The sequence below is a fragment of the Chamaea fasciata genome, unplaced genomic scaffold (genome assembly GCF_029207755.1).
Source record: "Chamaea fasciata isolate MVZ Bird 193981 ecotype frontalis unplaced genomic scaffold, bChaFas1.0.hap1 SCAF_3, whole genome shotgun sequence".
Lineage (NCBI taxonomy): Eukaryota > Metazoa > Chordata > Aves > Passeriformes > Sylviidae > Chamaea > Chamaea fasciata.
In genome coordinates, this window is record NW_027094088.1 from 76,016,566 (window position 1) to 76,032,011 (window position 15,446).

The following is a 15,446-nucleotide window of genomic DNA, read 5'->3' on the forward strand; positions in this document are numbered from 1 at the left end:
ACAGACCGCGGGGAAGGAGCATCGGGGTGCAGTTTTGCACGTCCTAGTCGTGCAGGCTGGACATGTATTTAGAGAGTACCTAGGGCCTGGCTTCGTGTGCCTGCGACGTGTGTGCTCTCCTCCGGCATTGCTGGAGAGAGGTTTGGGGTTTTTACACCATCTGCGTATCACAACGGAGCTTCCCCGTTCTCATCGGTCCAATACTGGTATCTGTGTAAGGCGCACCCCGCACATTCGTTTCCCCCGCGCACGGAGACAAACCAGGCAGTTTTGTATCAGAGACTGATGGAGGTGTTTAAAATCAATTCACAAAGCCCATCTGGGAATCTCTTTTTTTCACGCTGAGAAAATCCGAAATGATTTAAAGGAGCGCCCTGCTCGCGCTTGACAGCCAAAGGCGAAGGTCCGTCTCCATCTTCGTGGAGGGGGGGACGACGACACACACGATATGACAGGGAAGGGAGAGTCAGGGCATTTTCGGTACCTCTGCATATGTATGCTTTTGGGGTTTTCTCTCCCGCCTCAGCTGGATGCGTCAGTATTTTTCATCAAACCTCTGGCATACGATAAAATATCATTTGAAGCTTTAAAAAATGCCTCAATTAAAATGTGCTCTGCCCTTAAAAGACGAAGTCGATGGCTTGATTAGAGAGGGGAAGAAAAAGAAGCCTTTCCGTAGCAGCATTTCGAAAGTTTATTTGGTGGGGCTGTAAAGCACAGAAGCCCTCACGCGGGGAGCACGAACGCGTAGCCGTGGGGTGGGGAGAGGAGAAGGGCCGGGCAGTCGGACTGAGAGGCAGGCGTGGAGGGTGCGGGCTGCCTGGCCCGCTCTGCCCTACGGATTGCTCCGTGATCGGAGCTACGCCCGTGCTACCCAGCGGTAGCCTATCCCGGTTTTTTCTGTCTTCTACGTGTGTGGGTGGTTATAGATGCATCTATACCTATTAGTGTGCGGGTATAATGTCTGTATTCGGAGAAAATCACCTAGCCAAAGGAGGGTCAGGAGGGGGCGAGCGGCAGACAGGGATTGATACCGGCTACCTGCTGCAAGCGCAGAAAACTCTCGCGGAAGAAAGAGCGAGTGAAAAAAAAAAAAAAAAAAAAAAGTACTTTGCAGCTTCGCCGCCGGCCCCGCCGAAGGGCCGGCGGCGGCAGTCGCCCCTCTTGGTTTCCTACCCCTCCCCGCTGGGTATGGAAGAAGTATGGGAGGGGTAAAAGGCTGAAAAGTTTTCCGAGTTTCTTTTCTGTAGCTCAGTACAAGCCGCGGTGAGATGCTGGAGAGGAACGGGGCAGGGTCCGCCTGTCTCTCTAAGCGAGGAAGTGACCGCGTTACCTGCGGAGCCCTCTGCCAGCGGCCAGGACCCTCGGGTCCAGCGCAGGCACAGGGAGCGAGCTATCCCTTCGCTCCGTGGCTGCGAGACCTCGGGGCTCCGTTCTGGGGCTGCTGTCCCGGGCCCAAAACCTCGGCTTCCTCCCAAAACCGCGGCTGTCGGGGGAGTGCCGGGGGCGGCCGCGGGACCGTCGCTCCGCTGCGGCTCGGCCACTCCTGGGCGCGGGGGCGCGGCCGCTTGCGCGCAGCTCCGCGCAGCGCCCGAGGCGCGACTGCGGCTCCCCGCGGAGGCGAGAGGCCGCTGCTGCCCGCCTGCGCGGAGCCCCGCGGAGCCCACTTCCCGCGGCCGCGCCCCCGTGCCTCGCTCGCCGCCTCTCCGCCTCCTTTCGCTCCCCGGAGCGCAGCGCCCGGAGCGCGGTCCGCGGCTCCCCCGCGGAGGGGCCGCGCTGGAGCCCCGGTGCGCTCGGGGAGGCTGCGGACTCCCTTCGGCTGCCGGCGGGGTGCGCGGGGCGCGGCGCCGGCCCCCAGCATCACTTCCCCGCGTTGCTGAACGAGCCGTGACGGCCACGGGTGTCCCCGCGCTGTGTGAGCAGGGCAGCAGCCGCTGGCTTGGAGAGCTCTTCCCCGGTAACTTTGGATGCCGGAAGGAACGCCACGATTTCTTTGCAAGAGTGTTTGCAGAGCAGGGGTTTTTGTGTTGGGGTTTGTTTTTTGTTTGTTTCTTTGTGGGTTTTCTTTTTGTTTGTTTTGTTTGCTTGTTATCTTTTCTTTGTCTGATGTGCTCACCCGTTGCTACGTGATGGAGAACTACTGCCAAATAAAAAGTATAATGAATTGCAGCCGTAGTGTGTGTTGTGCTGGTGCTGAAACAGTTAAATTTTTGGTGGTACCTTTTTTTCCAGGACCATTATAAATGTTCTTGTTTAACAAGCCAACGCATACACCACCTGCTTTTCTATAGAAAGTGTTACAAAGTAAAGCCCCTTGAATCCAACCTTAATGACATAAGCAGGTAATCTTTCTTGAGGGAGACTATCAAACTTCCTTAATGAGTAGTTCCACTTCATTACTGAAATACAGGCCTGGAAGCTACCGTTTTGTGTTCAGCTAGCATTCCATGTATTACTGTATGAATTAACTTCTTAGGCATCTTTTTAGTAATTCACTGAAATTTTGTGTTAATTTGTCCTTGGAAAAAGGGCCAAAGCTAGAATTAAAATTGTTTTGATAGACCTGACAAAAGTTGCTCCAAGTTGCAGCCTTAAGTCACACATCTAAATATCTTAGGCAGCACAGAAATGCTGTGTATAAAGTTATAAATAGCTTTATAGCTAAAGATACATGGAATAGGTTCAAATTAGGAATGCTGCTAAAGAGTTGTTTTATTAGGCAGTGATTAACCACTTTTGGAGGTAGGGTTGAATTTAGCAGAAAATAATTGTGGTGCTGCTAGAACTGATGTCTTTCTATATATAAATGTTACTGTGACGTGAAGATTTTAGGAAGCTATTACCATAAAGTGAATTAGTCTGATTTTGTGTATGCGAGATGTGAGGTAATTGCAGAGTCTTTTATTTTCTGTATTCCTGGTTGTCATTTATTTGTGGAATTATTGCTTTATCACCAAAGGGAAGGATTTTTCATTTTCAATGCAATATAGACCAGTCCTGTATAAATCAGTTTGGAGATGTGTTGAAATGTTTGGGTGTCTGTGTGCTTTAAGCTGATTGTAATAACCAGCATATGGAAAATGTCCTTATGAAAAAGGAGAGGGAGGGAGCATGCATCTTAATGACTGATTAATAGCACTTCAGAGGACTAAAAAAACCCTCACTTTGTTTTAAGCAACAAAATTGTAAATATTTACGTATATCTGCTTATATGTGAATGGTACATCATAATTTTTCGGTTTAAAAATAAATACGTAGTCATGGTTGCAGATAATTCTTTTAGATAATATGAAGAAGAAATATTAATCTGGAAAAAAGTTATATTAATTATATCACTTTTTAAAATTCATATTTTGTTCTTTAGTTTTAATTTTTCCCCTTGTTATGCTTAACAAGCTGTGGAATTTAATTTTTTTCCCTTTTTTTTTAGTAATATTGCTGGACTCTAAAGCACAACAGACAGAGTTGGAATGGATTTCCTCTCCTCCCAATGGGGTAAGTACTGCAGGCAAAACTTAAGTTCCTGAAGATGAGTAGTTATTTTATCGAAGCAGTTGAAAGACCTGGTTTAAACTAGTTCCCCCTCATATTTCTCTCAGTAATCATACCAAGTGTTTGTGGCTTCTTGATTTTTAGAATGAAACGTCGTCAGCTTACAGTGTACAAATGTACAAACTAATTTTAAGGAAGTGGGTCTTTGGAAACTTTTGGTACCTTTATGTTTTGTTGTGCATTTCTTTGTGCTGTACAAAGCACACTGTATATTTATAACACAGCATTTTAAATCCCCTTTTTTTTTTCTTCTTTTAGAAACAACAGATCTGCTTCTGTGTGGAAACTTTCTAAAAATATGTTTTTCATTTTCTGTAGAATGGGTGATCATAAATTTGTTTACGATGTTTTCTTTGTAATTGAATAGCAGACTGAAGTGCTCTAAAATAAAAACATTTATATTGCAGATGTGTTTGAAATGACATTCCAAAATTGAAACATCCCCAAGCCTTGAGGAGCCTGATATGTGGAACTGGGCATGAATTACGTGGTTAAGGCCACCTCCAGCTTGCATACCAATTAACCTCATGGCATTTTATGAAATGTACCATTGTAAAATACATCATTATAAAAAAAATGAGATATTTAGGAACATTAGTGTTATTGTCTTATTTATTATAAATGTAAAGTTGAGAAATGTTGCTTTCAGTCTGAATTAAAAGTGTTATAAAACCTCTTCTTCCTCAAGCCTTGAGGAGGAGCATTTTCAGAAAGATATAATGGATATATTGTCCTACCTTAATTCAGTCCTACATGAACTTAGTCTGACAAATCATAAATTATATGGACAGTTCTTGCTCATGGAAACAGTCTTGCTGAAGCTATTGTGATGCCTTGCACGAACAAGAACTTGGGGGAGCAGGCCCTTAATCTTCAGTTCATTAAGAAATCTGGAGCCAGAAGAGCGTGAAGTTGTGAGCAGGGATATAAAAGTGTAACAAATCCTTTCAATAAGAAGAATGAAAATGTGGAAGTGTCTTTCTTTAAAAGCAAGATTGTAGTATCAATACAAGCATAAACTGGAAACTAATCTGAAGACTTCAGAGAGAATGCAGTGCAGGCTCAGTGTGTATGATAGCCAATAACCTCAGCATAAGTGTTTTTTGCTGATTGAAGCCTTTACCAGAGGTGTTTGAAAGATTAGCTTGCTGGCACTTACATTAAACTAACCTATAGATAATGAAAGACATGTCAACACATGTTGCACATCAGCATACAGAAAGGTGGAAGTTGAGTCAAATTCAACAAGTAGTGAAAGGCAAGTTTCAGAGGTCGAAGCAAATTTCAATCACAAATTAAAAGTGAATCAAAACTAATGGCTAGATTTGTATGTGTGAAAGTGTTCAGAAAAAGTTATCTGTAAACTAACATAGTAGTGCCATTTTAATATGTAGTTTTGAAAATAAATGTTTTTCTAATTTTAATTATTGAATTATTTACTATGCAGTAAAGACTTCATGGGAATGAACACAGAAAATTTTCAGAGAAACTACTGCATCATCACAGTACAGAATATATCAGTCAGACACTCCTTAAATGCCTCATTCAACTGCAAATGCTACATTTAACGCTGTTAAGATAACTAAGAGGTTAAAATACTATAAATTGAAACCAATAGAACAGAGCATATTCAAACAGATTAGCATGTATCGCACTGTATTTTGTAGTAGAACAAAGAAAAGTGGAGTTTTCTTTCTGTGAAATTGATCACTATAAGAAGACTTCAGTGGATGGTGACCTCAGATGCCATAGGTGAAAACGTCTTGAAGTACTGATATTTTTTTTTCCTTCAGACACTCTGATTATGTAATTGCATTATAAATCATATTTCCTTAATTTTTTGGCTTCGGCAAAATATGGAAAAATAGCTCCAGTGCTTAATGCTGGGGATCTCAAAAAGTACTGCTTCTTCTGTGAATTAGTTTTTTGTATTATTTTCCTTGACTGTAACATAAGAATCTCTTTGGTGCTAGCTAGTCTCAGGTAGTGAGATTTTGACTGAGAAAACTCAATTGTGTTGTATTATGAAGTGTAGGTTGATTTTTTAAAAATGTATTTTGTTTGTTGCTTTTTTTTGTTTGTTTGTTGGTTTTTTTGAGGAGGAATGGTGATTTGTTTTGGTGGAGCAATCCACATCAAAACTCAAGAGATTCTGTTGTGTGATGCATGAGAGTTACTTTCGTGTCAAAAATGCGTTGTCTTACTGAATATCTTCTTGCAGAATCTGGCTTGGTGTCTTAAGGGAAGAATGCTTACACAAGATAAAACAAAAAGCCCCCCCAAAGCCTCTCAAAGAAACCCCAAAGAACATAACATAACATTACCTGGCAAAATTTTAGGCTTTATGCCTTTTGTGTCATCTTGATGGGATTTTTTTTAATGGGGAGATTTTTTTATTATTGTTTTTTATTATTATTTTTACTATAGCCAAAACTCTGTCAGTCCAGGCCTTTTTTTTTTTTTTTTTTTTTTTTTTTCTTTTCCGTTTTTTTTTCTAGCTCTTATAGAGGTAAAAAAGAAGTTACTCATTCAGCTCCAATAAATCTTTTATGAAGATACACTTTCTTTTGTTTAGAGGTTAATACAGTTCCATATGCAATCACTTCAGTTAACTCCATGAGCATTTAATAATCTATTCCAATAATTTAATACCATATGCATGTAATATATAATGCTGTATATATCTCATCTATATTAACTGTAGGTCCTTGAAATGTGCTTTGATATTTACAACTTCTGTGCATTTCAGCATCTGCAGCTGTGATGTATTTTGTGGTGATAATTTCCAGCATCAATTTAGCCACATCTGTTTTTTCCTGAAACAGACAACAACATTAAAATGGTCTCATTTGCTGTCAAATAGGCTCGCAGAGTAATGTACACTGTGTGGCTCCTGATCTGGGAAACCAATGCCTTCCATACTTGGTTGCCGGTGTGAGGAATGTCAGTGGATGCTCCATCCCGCAGAGGTTCCGTCTATATGAGTCCCACAAAGCACTTAAGCATGTGCTTACCATTAAGCTCATAAGTACAGTCACTGATCTTAAGTGTGAGCTTAAGTGCATTATTGACACAGGGCCAGAGGGCTAAGTGCCATCCAGAGAAGTCGTGGTTGCCTGTATCCTGGGGTGACGATAGCTCACCCCCCTCCTCTAATTTATTACAGCTGCAGTTTCTGCAAGCACTGAAATGTTACAAGAAATGTGAAGAAAGGTGAGAGACTTGTTCTGGTTATACCTGGGCAGATCTGCCTCGTTGATTTCAGTGGAAGGTCTGCCATTGCTGGAGGTGCAAATTCCCAAGCTACCAAAGGCTATTAAAGACTCTGGGATTGTTAAAGGCTTACCAGCTCATTACATAGTTGGTAACCTAAAGAGAGAGCATCAACAAAACTCAGGCTTTGAACCAGCAAGCTTTCACTCATATAGGTTGTTTTTAATTCTGTATGTAGTCTCATGGTTCATTTGAACTCTCAGCTAAATGAAGTTTGCCCCTTCTAATGTGGGTGCAGCCACTGGACAAAAGGTGAGGAGAAGCTGCTCCTTAACCTTTCAGTTTGTAAATAAAACAAAAGGTAGACTGAAGGAAAGGGAGACAACTAAAATGTTTTCTTGCTTTCAGATTTTTTATTCTGTCCATTTTCTCTTGCCCTGTCTCTATGCCACTTCGATCATATATGAGTGGGAATCATCTGACTCATGTGTTTCAGGATCTGATCCCATGCTTTCTATACAACTGCAAGTTTCATTGGAAGCTTTACATGCACAAGTTTTAGATACTCTAGTGCTAAGCAATTCCAGTTTCTAAGACTTCACTAATGTTAGGTTTCTTTGGAAGAGAGGAGCTGCCTCCCTCCTTTCGGTCTTTGCTCGCTCAAAACCATTATGATCTTAAAGAAATGTGTGTGAGCTCAGGGTGAAATTGGATCCTGGTATGCTAAGCAGCCTTTTCTGAAGCTGTCCCTTTGCAACTGTGCCCATGATATGACAAAGATTTTTAGAAGTTTTATGTGGGAAGGACATAAAGGGAGAGAGAGCCTACTCCTGCGTTAATATATATTTTCTTAATTTAGGTGCTTAACAGTATTTTTAACAGTAATTTACTGTTGAAAAGAAGGGATACAGTAGTTGTTTGAAACTTTTAAAAATACTCAGTAGTTGCATGTGGTGATATACTTCTTGTTTGTTACTAACTGTTTGTTATTATTTTAGTGGGAAGAAATTAGTGGACTGGATGAAAACTACACTCCTATACGAACATACCAGGTATGCCAGGTGATGGAATCAAACCAAAACAACTGGCTTCGGACTAACTGGATTGCAAAAAGCAATGCACAAAGGATTTTTGTAGAACTGAAATTCACTCTGAGGGATTGTAACAGTCTTCCTGGAGTTCTGGGGACTTGTAAAGAAACTTTTAACTTGTATTATTATGAAACAGACTACGACACTGGCAGGAATATCCGAGAAAACCAATATGTAAAAATAGACACTATTGCAGCAGATGAAAGTTTTACCCAGGGTGATCTTGGGGAGAGAAAAATGAAACTTAACACAGAGGTGAGAGAAATTGGACCTTTGTCCAAAAAAGGATTCTATCTTGCATTTCAGGATGTAGGGGCCTGCATTGCTTTGGTCTCTGTCAAAGTCTACTACAAGAAGTGCTGGTCCATCATTGAGAACTTAGCTATTTTTCCTGACACAGTGACTGGCTCAGAGTTTTCCTCTTTAGTTGAAGTGCGAGGAACTTGTGTCAGCAGTGCGGAGGAGGAGGCGGAGAACTCGCCGAAGATGCACTGTAGCGCGGAGGGAGAATGGTTAGTGCCTATTGGAAAATGTATCTGCAAAGCAGGATACCAGCAGAAAGGAGACACCTGTGAACGTAAGTAAACACACAACTTGCTGTAAATTGAAGGTCATGTTCTACCAGATTCTTCCTTTTTGCTTTTTTTTTCTTTTTTTATTTTTAAGAGAAATGCATCGTCAGTCTGCTTTTAAAGTTTTCAGATCCTCATTCTGTGAAGTTCACACTGCTTAATCTAAATCAGTCAGTCTGTCTGGTTATGAAAATCAGTGGTTGCACAATTCACTTTTAAATATAAACAAAAAAAAGTTGAAGTCATAAGAAGTATAAAGATAGGTTCAGGACTAACATTATAAACTGATTAATGTGGTGGTGTACTTTTTGGTAAGGCTGAGTAAGTCATACCTATCACAGAACATTGTATCAATGTCAGGTACAAGTAATTTGTTCTTTCACATGATCTCTGACAGAATTATATGGAAACTAAAATGGATATAGTGAACAGAATGGGTGTGGTTAGTAATGGGAAGAATACACACAAAATCAAAACCAAGCTAAAGATCTGTGTCAAGTGTGTAAAAATTCTAAATGTGAGACAGATATTTCAGAGTATCAAATTTTCAGAATAAAGTATGATATCCTTTCCATAATGCTTTTTTTTTTTTTTTTTTTTTTTTTTTTTTTTTTTTTTTTTTTTTTTTTTTGCAAAAAATTATCTCTAAACTTTTGGCTTGCAGTTTGATCATTGTGATTATTTTAAAATACAAGCAGATCAGAGACTACTGAGTTGTACTTCCTGGTTCAAGACTAATTCAGTTGACCATGTTCTTAGAATTATACTTACCCTTAGTGTTGCTGTCACTGGGGTTAAGGTATAAGACATTTCTGCTTAGCATGAGAAAGAATGTTTTATTGTCTTTGCTTCCAGTAAGAACAAGAGAATTTGCAGTTTGTTTGAAAACAGATGTTTTTCATGTTTTTCATGTACAATGTCTATCATTTTTATCACAAGATAACACAAGGTGTTATATATCACCATATGTTTCTTGCAAGATAGGCAGACATTTGTTGGTGAGAAATATTGAAAATGTAAAAGTGGAAAAACCCCCACAAACCTATGAAGAGGAGAAATGTACATAATTTAAAAAAATAAAGCTGGCAGCACTCACTGAGTCTGAGGTGCCTCGGTCTGATGAGGACTTCAAAAACTGTAGAGGATTTGGGACATTCTAAACCAAAGTGAATTAGTCTCTTTATTAATAGTTTGTCCTCATGAAAAAAACACAGTTCTGCTTTTGATGAGTTTTTATGAGGAAATTCAGTAGAAGATGAAGTGAGTGGAGTTGATCTGAGGTTGATCTTTGTAGCTCCACACAAATCTTCCATTGTTCTGTTGGGAAGGGATGAAGTCTTAAACACTGCAGAGGGTGATCTCATTAGGAGTAATTGTAATGTGAAAAACTGCCCTGACAAAACGGTTCAGTAGACGGTATTAGAAGTCTGTTAAAAATATTAAGTGCTGTGTCCCATAGAAGTCTGTGTTGAGGTTTTAGACTTTTCTTTTGAGTGACTGATTTTTTTTCCTTTTTTTTTAGTTAACTTGCTCTTGATTACAGACCTAGTTATCATTGATGTAATTAATATACTAATTTTATTTGACTTTCAATAAAAGAGAGAAAATATCCAAAAAACCCTCCAGTGTATTTTAGGAAGGGGTGGGGAACATGAGCTGAGTGAGCATGGGAGGGATGGATAGAGAAGAAATTGATGTTTGGTGGCTGGAATTCAAGTAACCTGTTTATTAAACAGGCTTCTTAATTTCTAACTGTGCTGATGTTGACAAAAGAATTAAATGATAACTTGTACTTGAGCCTGGTGGCGCGCTCATTTGCAAGAACACTTCCCATTTTTGGCTTGCTTCCAAAGCAATCGCTGGGAGAACACGCTACTCTGGAAGCAGTCCAGAGGATCATTTATGGTATTTTTCCTCTTTTCTTTCAGTGATCCTGTTAAGAATTTCAAAACAAACTCTGGCCCCATATTGAGGCAAGCTAATGTATTTGAGAAGGAAGACGTGGTAGGCAGGCACTCGTCGAGTGTGCGCTGAGTTGGCAGCACCAAGTCAGAAGGATCTGGGTGACTGTGGCACACGCTTGTAATTGCTGTCTGTGTGTCCTGTCTGGGCTCCAAGATGTTATTAAGTATGATCAACTATGTAGTGACCGATAATGCAGCTGGCACACTGATACTGTGTCTGTTTTTTGTGACAGGTATTGAGAGAAACTTATCTGAACATTGACACTAATGCAACTGGCTATCTGTTACTGTCAAGTTGTGTAACAGATCAAGTGGAAGCAAGTTGGTGTGTGCTTCCTTAACCTAGAGCTTTTATAGCCCTGTCTGAGGGCTCACTTCTGCAAATGCTTTGTACCTGGCATGCTGCGTGACTTCTTTAGGACTACTCAGGGCAGAAAGTATTGTGCTCTGTCAGGATGGGCAGAAGTCTGTGATTCTTCTCTTACACTTGCTAAAGCTCTGCTGAATTAACTTAACACAATTGGATAGTCTTTTAAAGATACAGAATAATACCTTATCTGGCTATGTTGTAGCAAAGGTAGGAGTAGATGGCCACATTGTAGTTCCAAATATCTCTTCAGCCTGTAACTCCGAGGGGATTTTCATTTGTGTTATGCTAGCTTGATTAGCTGTCTGTGATTGAATAATGTGCTCCGTTTGCATACAACTCCTCTCCTGTTTGTGAAATTTATTGAGTTCAGATACTAAAACAATTGACTTTTGATTTATACACAACTCTGCACTGGATGCTTTTTTTTTTTTTTTCCCCTTTTTTTTTTTCTTTTTTAATGAATGTAAGTAACTTGTAGTGCTGAGAAGGATAAGGAAGAAAACAATCATGAGAGGTGAAACACATAACCTGGAAAATGAGGTCCCCTGTGTTCCCTCTTCATTGCTTGATCTTTCAAACTGAGTTAATTTTTTTTTTCCTTTTGAATGTACTCTGATTACTTACCACAATATGAGTGCCAAAGAATCCTTGCAGCCTCAGTGGTCTAACAGATACATAAGAGAGCCAAACTTCAGTGAGCTCACAAATGTAGTTTAAAGTAAAATCTTAAAGCTATGTGAAACAAGCTCTGTGAAGAAAACTAGGTGAGCCTCTGAACTTTCAGTTGCAGATTGTTTTGCTTATGTACAAAGAGACTATTTTCTCAGTGTTGATCTTAGGTCTGCTGGTGTGTAGCACTAGGCTTACATGTGGAAATCATGCACTTTAAAGGATTATCTTGAAGGGTACCTAGCAGCAGTACCAGAAAGGTACTTAGACATATTCAGTTCTTTTAACACTATATATTGCATCTCTTCTGGAAAAAAAAAAAACTGCATCCAACCAACCAAAAAATCCTCAACCACAAAACCCAGTGGACTTCTCAGTAACTGTAGTGGACTCCCAATAGGTCTAGCTTGGATTTTTCTCGCAGTGGAGTTCATTTGATATGTTATACATGTAAAGGAGTACACTGTGATCAGTGATTGATATTTGAAGGTGAAAATAATTCTATGAGAGCTTCTAGTATAATGTATTTTCCATCTGTTTCATGTTAGTTGGGGGTGGAGACAGAGAGAATTAAATTTATTCAATCAGAGCAGTAGAGTGATATTTCAGAAGGGAGGAAGCTTCTCTTAATGTTACTGAACGGAGAAATTGCATAGATCCCTGGGCACCAAGTCCAAAAATTTAAATTCCTAGGGAAAGCCAAATGGGTGCATTTTACTGTTAAACATATTATAATACTGTATGCATTAACAGTTGTTTTATTGGCCTCTAGATGAGGGGGGATTGTAGCTATTTGCACATTTTGTCTTGGTGAGGTAAAAAGGGAGCTACAGGCTTTTCTTTTCAGACTTTGTCTAGTACCATACACTGTGCCAAAGAGCAAGCTGCATCTGTTCCTTCTTTTTTTTCTTCTTGGGACGAACATTTTCTCTCTTCTCTTTGTGAGATATTACTTGATAACAGATCCAGAAACTGAATTTGCCTTGTGTGCAGCATATTTGTGGTAAAATGTGTGTGGTTGTGGTTTTTTAGTTTAGTTGGGTTTTTTTGTTTTTTTTTTTTTTTTTGCTTTCTTGTGTGTTTGTTTCTTAATGTTACTCCATTTAGGAGTTGATGTGCCAAATGTTTATTAATAGAGGACAATGAATTAAGATGGGAATGTGAATAAGTTGTCATTAAAACAAGTATTACTGTGCTTCCCAAAAGCCCAAGTTGCACATACTGTGGATTGGGTGTAGAGTTCAGCTCAGGGAGTGCGTCACAGAAGCTGTGGGTGACCTGCAACTTGAGTAACTCATGCTGACATTCCTGCATTTTCAACTTGAAAATTTTTTTGCTTTGTGGAAATGGGGAAAATGTTAGAAAACTTTTCAATGGCATTTATATCATCAAGTCTTTAAATGTTTCCTTTTTGAAGAAGAGTTACCTTTCTTCCTTTTAGTTCCAAAATTACTCTAGGGAAGAGAATGTAATTAGTTTCAGCTAATTGAACCTGAGCAGAGAATGAGGGTATCTCTGTGTCACTGAATCTTGTCATTTTCGCAGAAGCCCATAGAAGTTCAACAGCAGAGCATCTATCTCCTTCTCTTTTTATTCCCTAACATATTAAATAACTTTTCTGTTCCTTTTTAAAGAAAGGTCAATGGGATCTGATATCAGGCATCACATACAGCTGAATATGAACGATTTGATTTAAAAAAAAAAAAAAAAAAAAAAAAAGCTTAAAAGGTAGGTATCTTTGCAAAGGATCCTAGCAGGGTTCAGGAAAATAAGCTAGATACTTTAAAGTGAAAGTAGGACCTTCTAACTGGCTGGTCAAGAATTAGTGAAGGTCTTTCTACCATTAAATGGAGAGCTTTGATTTCTGCTTCAAGACCCCCCTTGGAATTTGTAGAAAGTTCAATGTTTTGGCTATCATTCACCCTGTAGTCTTCTGTCTTCCCTTCTTGTCAGGGAGGTGTCATAGAAAGATATATTTTCTTGCTATATCTTACAGTCTAGTGTTCATAAAGTGGATGATTTTTACAAATTTATTAGTCTCTCTAAGTAATTTGGATTTCTTTGACCTATTTTGTTTATGGTCTTCTTTCTGGATGTGAAAGCACAGAAAATAGAAAGGGAAAGGAGCTGTGTCCACTGTTAAACATGACTTATTTGAAAGTGGCTTCCAAATAAAATAACACTAAATATCTGATGTTCTCAGAGGTCAGGGCTAGCCATTTCTTGATGCAAACTGATGCCTTCATGCTTCATAAAATCTGTTTCAGGTCTCCTCTGTGTTGTCTTTTGGCCCTACGATACAATTGATTTTTTGTATTATTGCTTTGCCTGAAGTATCTGAATTAGTTTGATAAGTATGATTATAGGCTGTCATTGTTTTGGTGATACAGCATCCTCTCCCAAATGTGACATAAAGATATGAGGGAGGTAAAATGAGAAGTCAAAATGATAAGTAACAAAGGCAGTCAGAACCATCTAGTTTTCATTAATAATTCTATCAGAGTGATCCCTAAAATGAATTAACTGCAGGGCTACTGACAGATTTAGTTCCCAATAAACTAGTAGTTATGCTCCAGAAGAAGCTGAAAGAGGTGAAATTGCACATGCAAATAGGCAATCAGGTGCCCAGATCCTAGAAGCGGGGTTGTTGGATGATGTCGTTTAATGTAGAGCATTTCTCTCTTCAGCCTCTCTTCCCCTGCCCTCCCACCTGCCCCTCTTCCCAGCTTCTGCTGTCTCCAGGAATTAGTTTTGCATTTTACTTGAGGTTTGATGAATACCAATTTCTTAAACTAAATTTGCTGCATGGTTGTTGTTTGTTTTTGTTTTTTGGTCAGATCCACTGCTGTGCACAGATTTTGAAATGAAAACAAAACCAGCAATGAGATCTAAGAGAATTTTAGTAATATCTCCTTTAGTTACAGGGGAAGCACTAAAACTGTCTGTTTTATGGGTCTGGGATGCCACTACTGAATTAGCTACGGTTGCTCAACAGCTGGGCCATTAACTTCTTAGCCATAAAGTCTATCTGCTTTTTGTTCTAAATGAAGCTTCAGTTGGTATTTAGAAATGGAATCTCATCCTGCCAAGACTGTTGCTCAAAACCATACATTTTGCTTCTGAAACAAACTTCCCTGGCCAGAAATCTTTTGTGAAAGGTGCAATAGGTGTCTAATGGCTTTGCTATCATTTTTGAAATTTGCTATGTTTCTAAGTATAAAAAAGTTTTCCTACATGAAAAAGAGCGGCTTACTTGGAAATTTTGAGAGGTTTTTTTGATTTGTTTGTTTTGGGTTAGATTTTTTGTTTTTGTCCAGAGTTTCTGTTAACCTTTCAGAATTAGGCCACTAAGAATAAATTTAAGTATTCTTTCATTTCTGAGTACAATTGGGAGAAGTCACATATAATCCTCATTAGGAGTGTCATACATCTACATACATTCCATTAAATATGACTATTAGGTTTTGAAGAAAAAAATGAAACCAAATCCATCCAGAAGACAAAGTTTCAGGAACTGGGAAAAGAGAGTTAGTAGGTTACAGAGAAACTGAAAGTAGGGATCAATTAATGGAAGAAGTGATCACAGAAAAGAGAAGAATGCGTTAATAACTTTTTGCCTAATCTACTTCATGTATTTGTAAACCATCTATTATCTCTATGGTGAAATGGTGTTGAAAGTTGTTCAGAAAGCTGCAGTTCAAAGTATAAATTAGTCTCTGAAAATAAGGAACCCTAAGTAAAGGACTGAATTTGAGGTTTTTATTTAAGGAGTGAGACAACCATATGGCGAGATCTATGTTTGGTACTGAAGCTGAAAAAAACAAAAAGGAAATTATGTGGGCAAAATGTTTGGTTAACTAGATTGTCTTTTGAATTTTGGGGCATCCCATACTTCCTCTGTTATTGTGAAAATCTTTGCTCCTCAAAAACATGTCCAATATATTAAGCAATATTAAATCTTTAAGAATATCCTTTTGTTTTCACTTGAGAAACTGTGGAGATAGTTTTAGTGTAG

General features: G+C 39.3%; 1 protein-coding gene across 5 annotated transcripts in view; it reads left to right on the plus strand.

Annotated features, from left to right (window-relative positions):
• Window positions 1-15,446, plus strand: part of EPHA7 (EPH receptor A7) — a 167,003-nt gene that overhangs the window by 837 nt on the left and 150,720 nt on the right. For all 5 annotated transcript variants that reach the window (XM_066179541.1, XM_066179539.1, XM_066179536.1 and 2 more), the window contains exons 2-3: window positions 3,431-3,495; window positions 7,764-8,433. In XM_066179541.1, coding sequence (XP_066035638.1) covers window positions 3,431-3,495; window positions 7,764-8,433 — 735 coding nt within the window. The remainder of the gene's footprint in view (window positions 1-3,430; window positions 3,496-7,763; window positions 8,434-15,446) is intronic.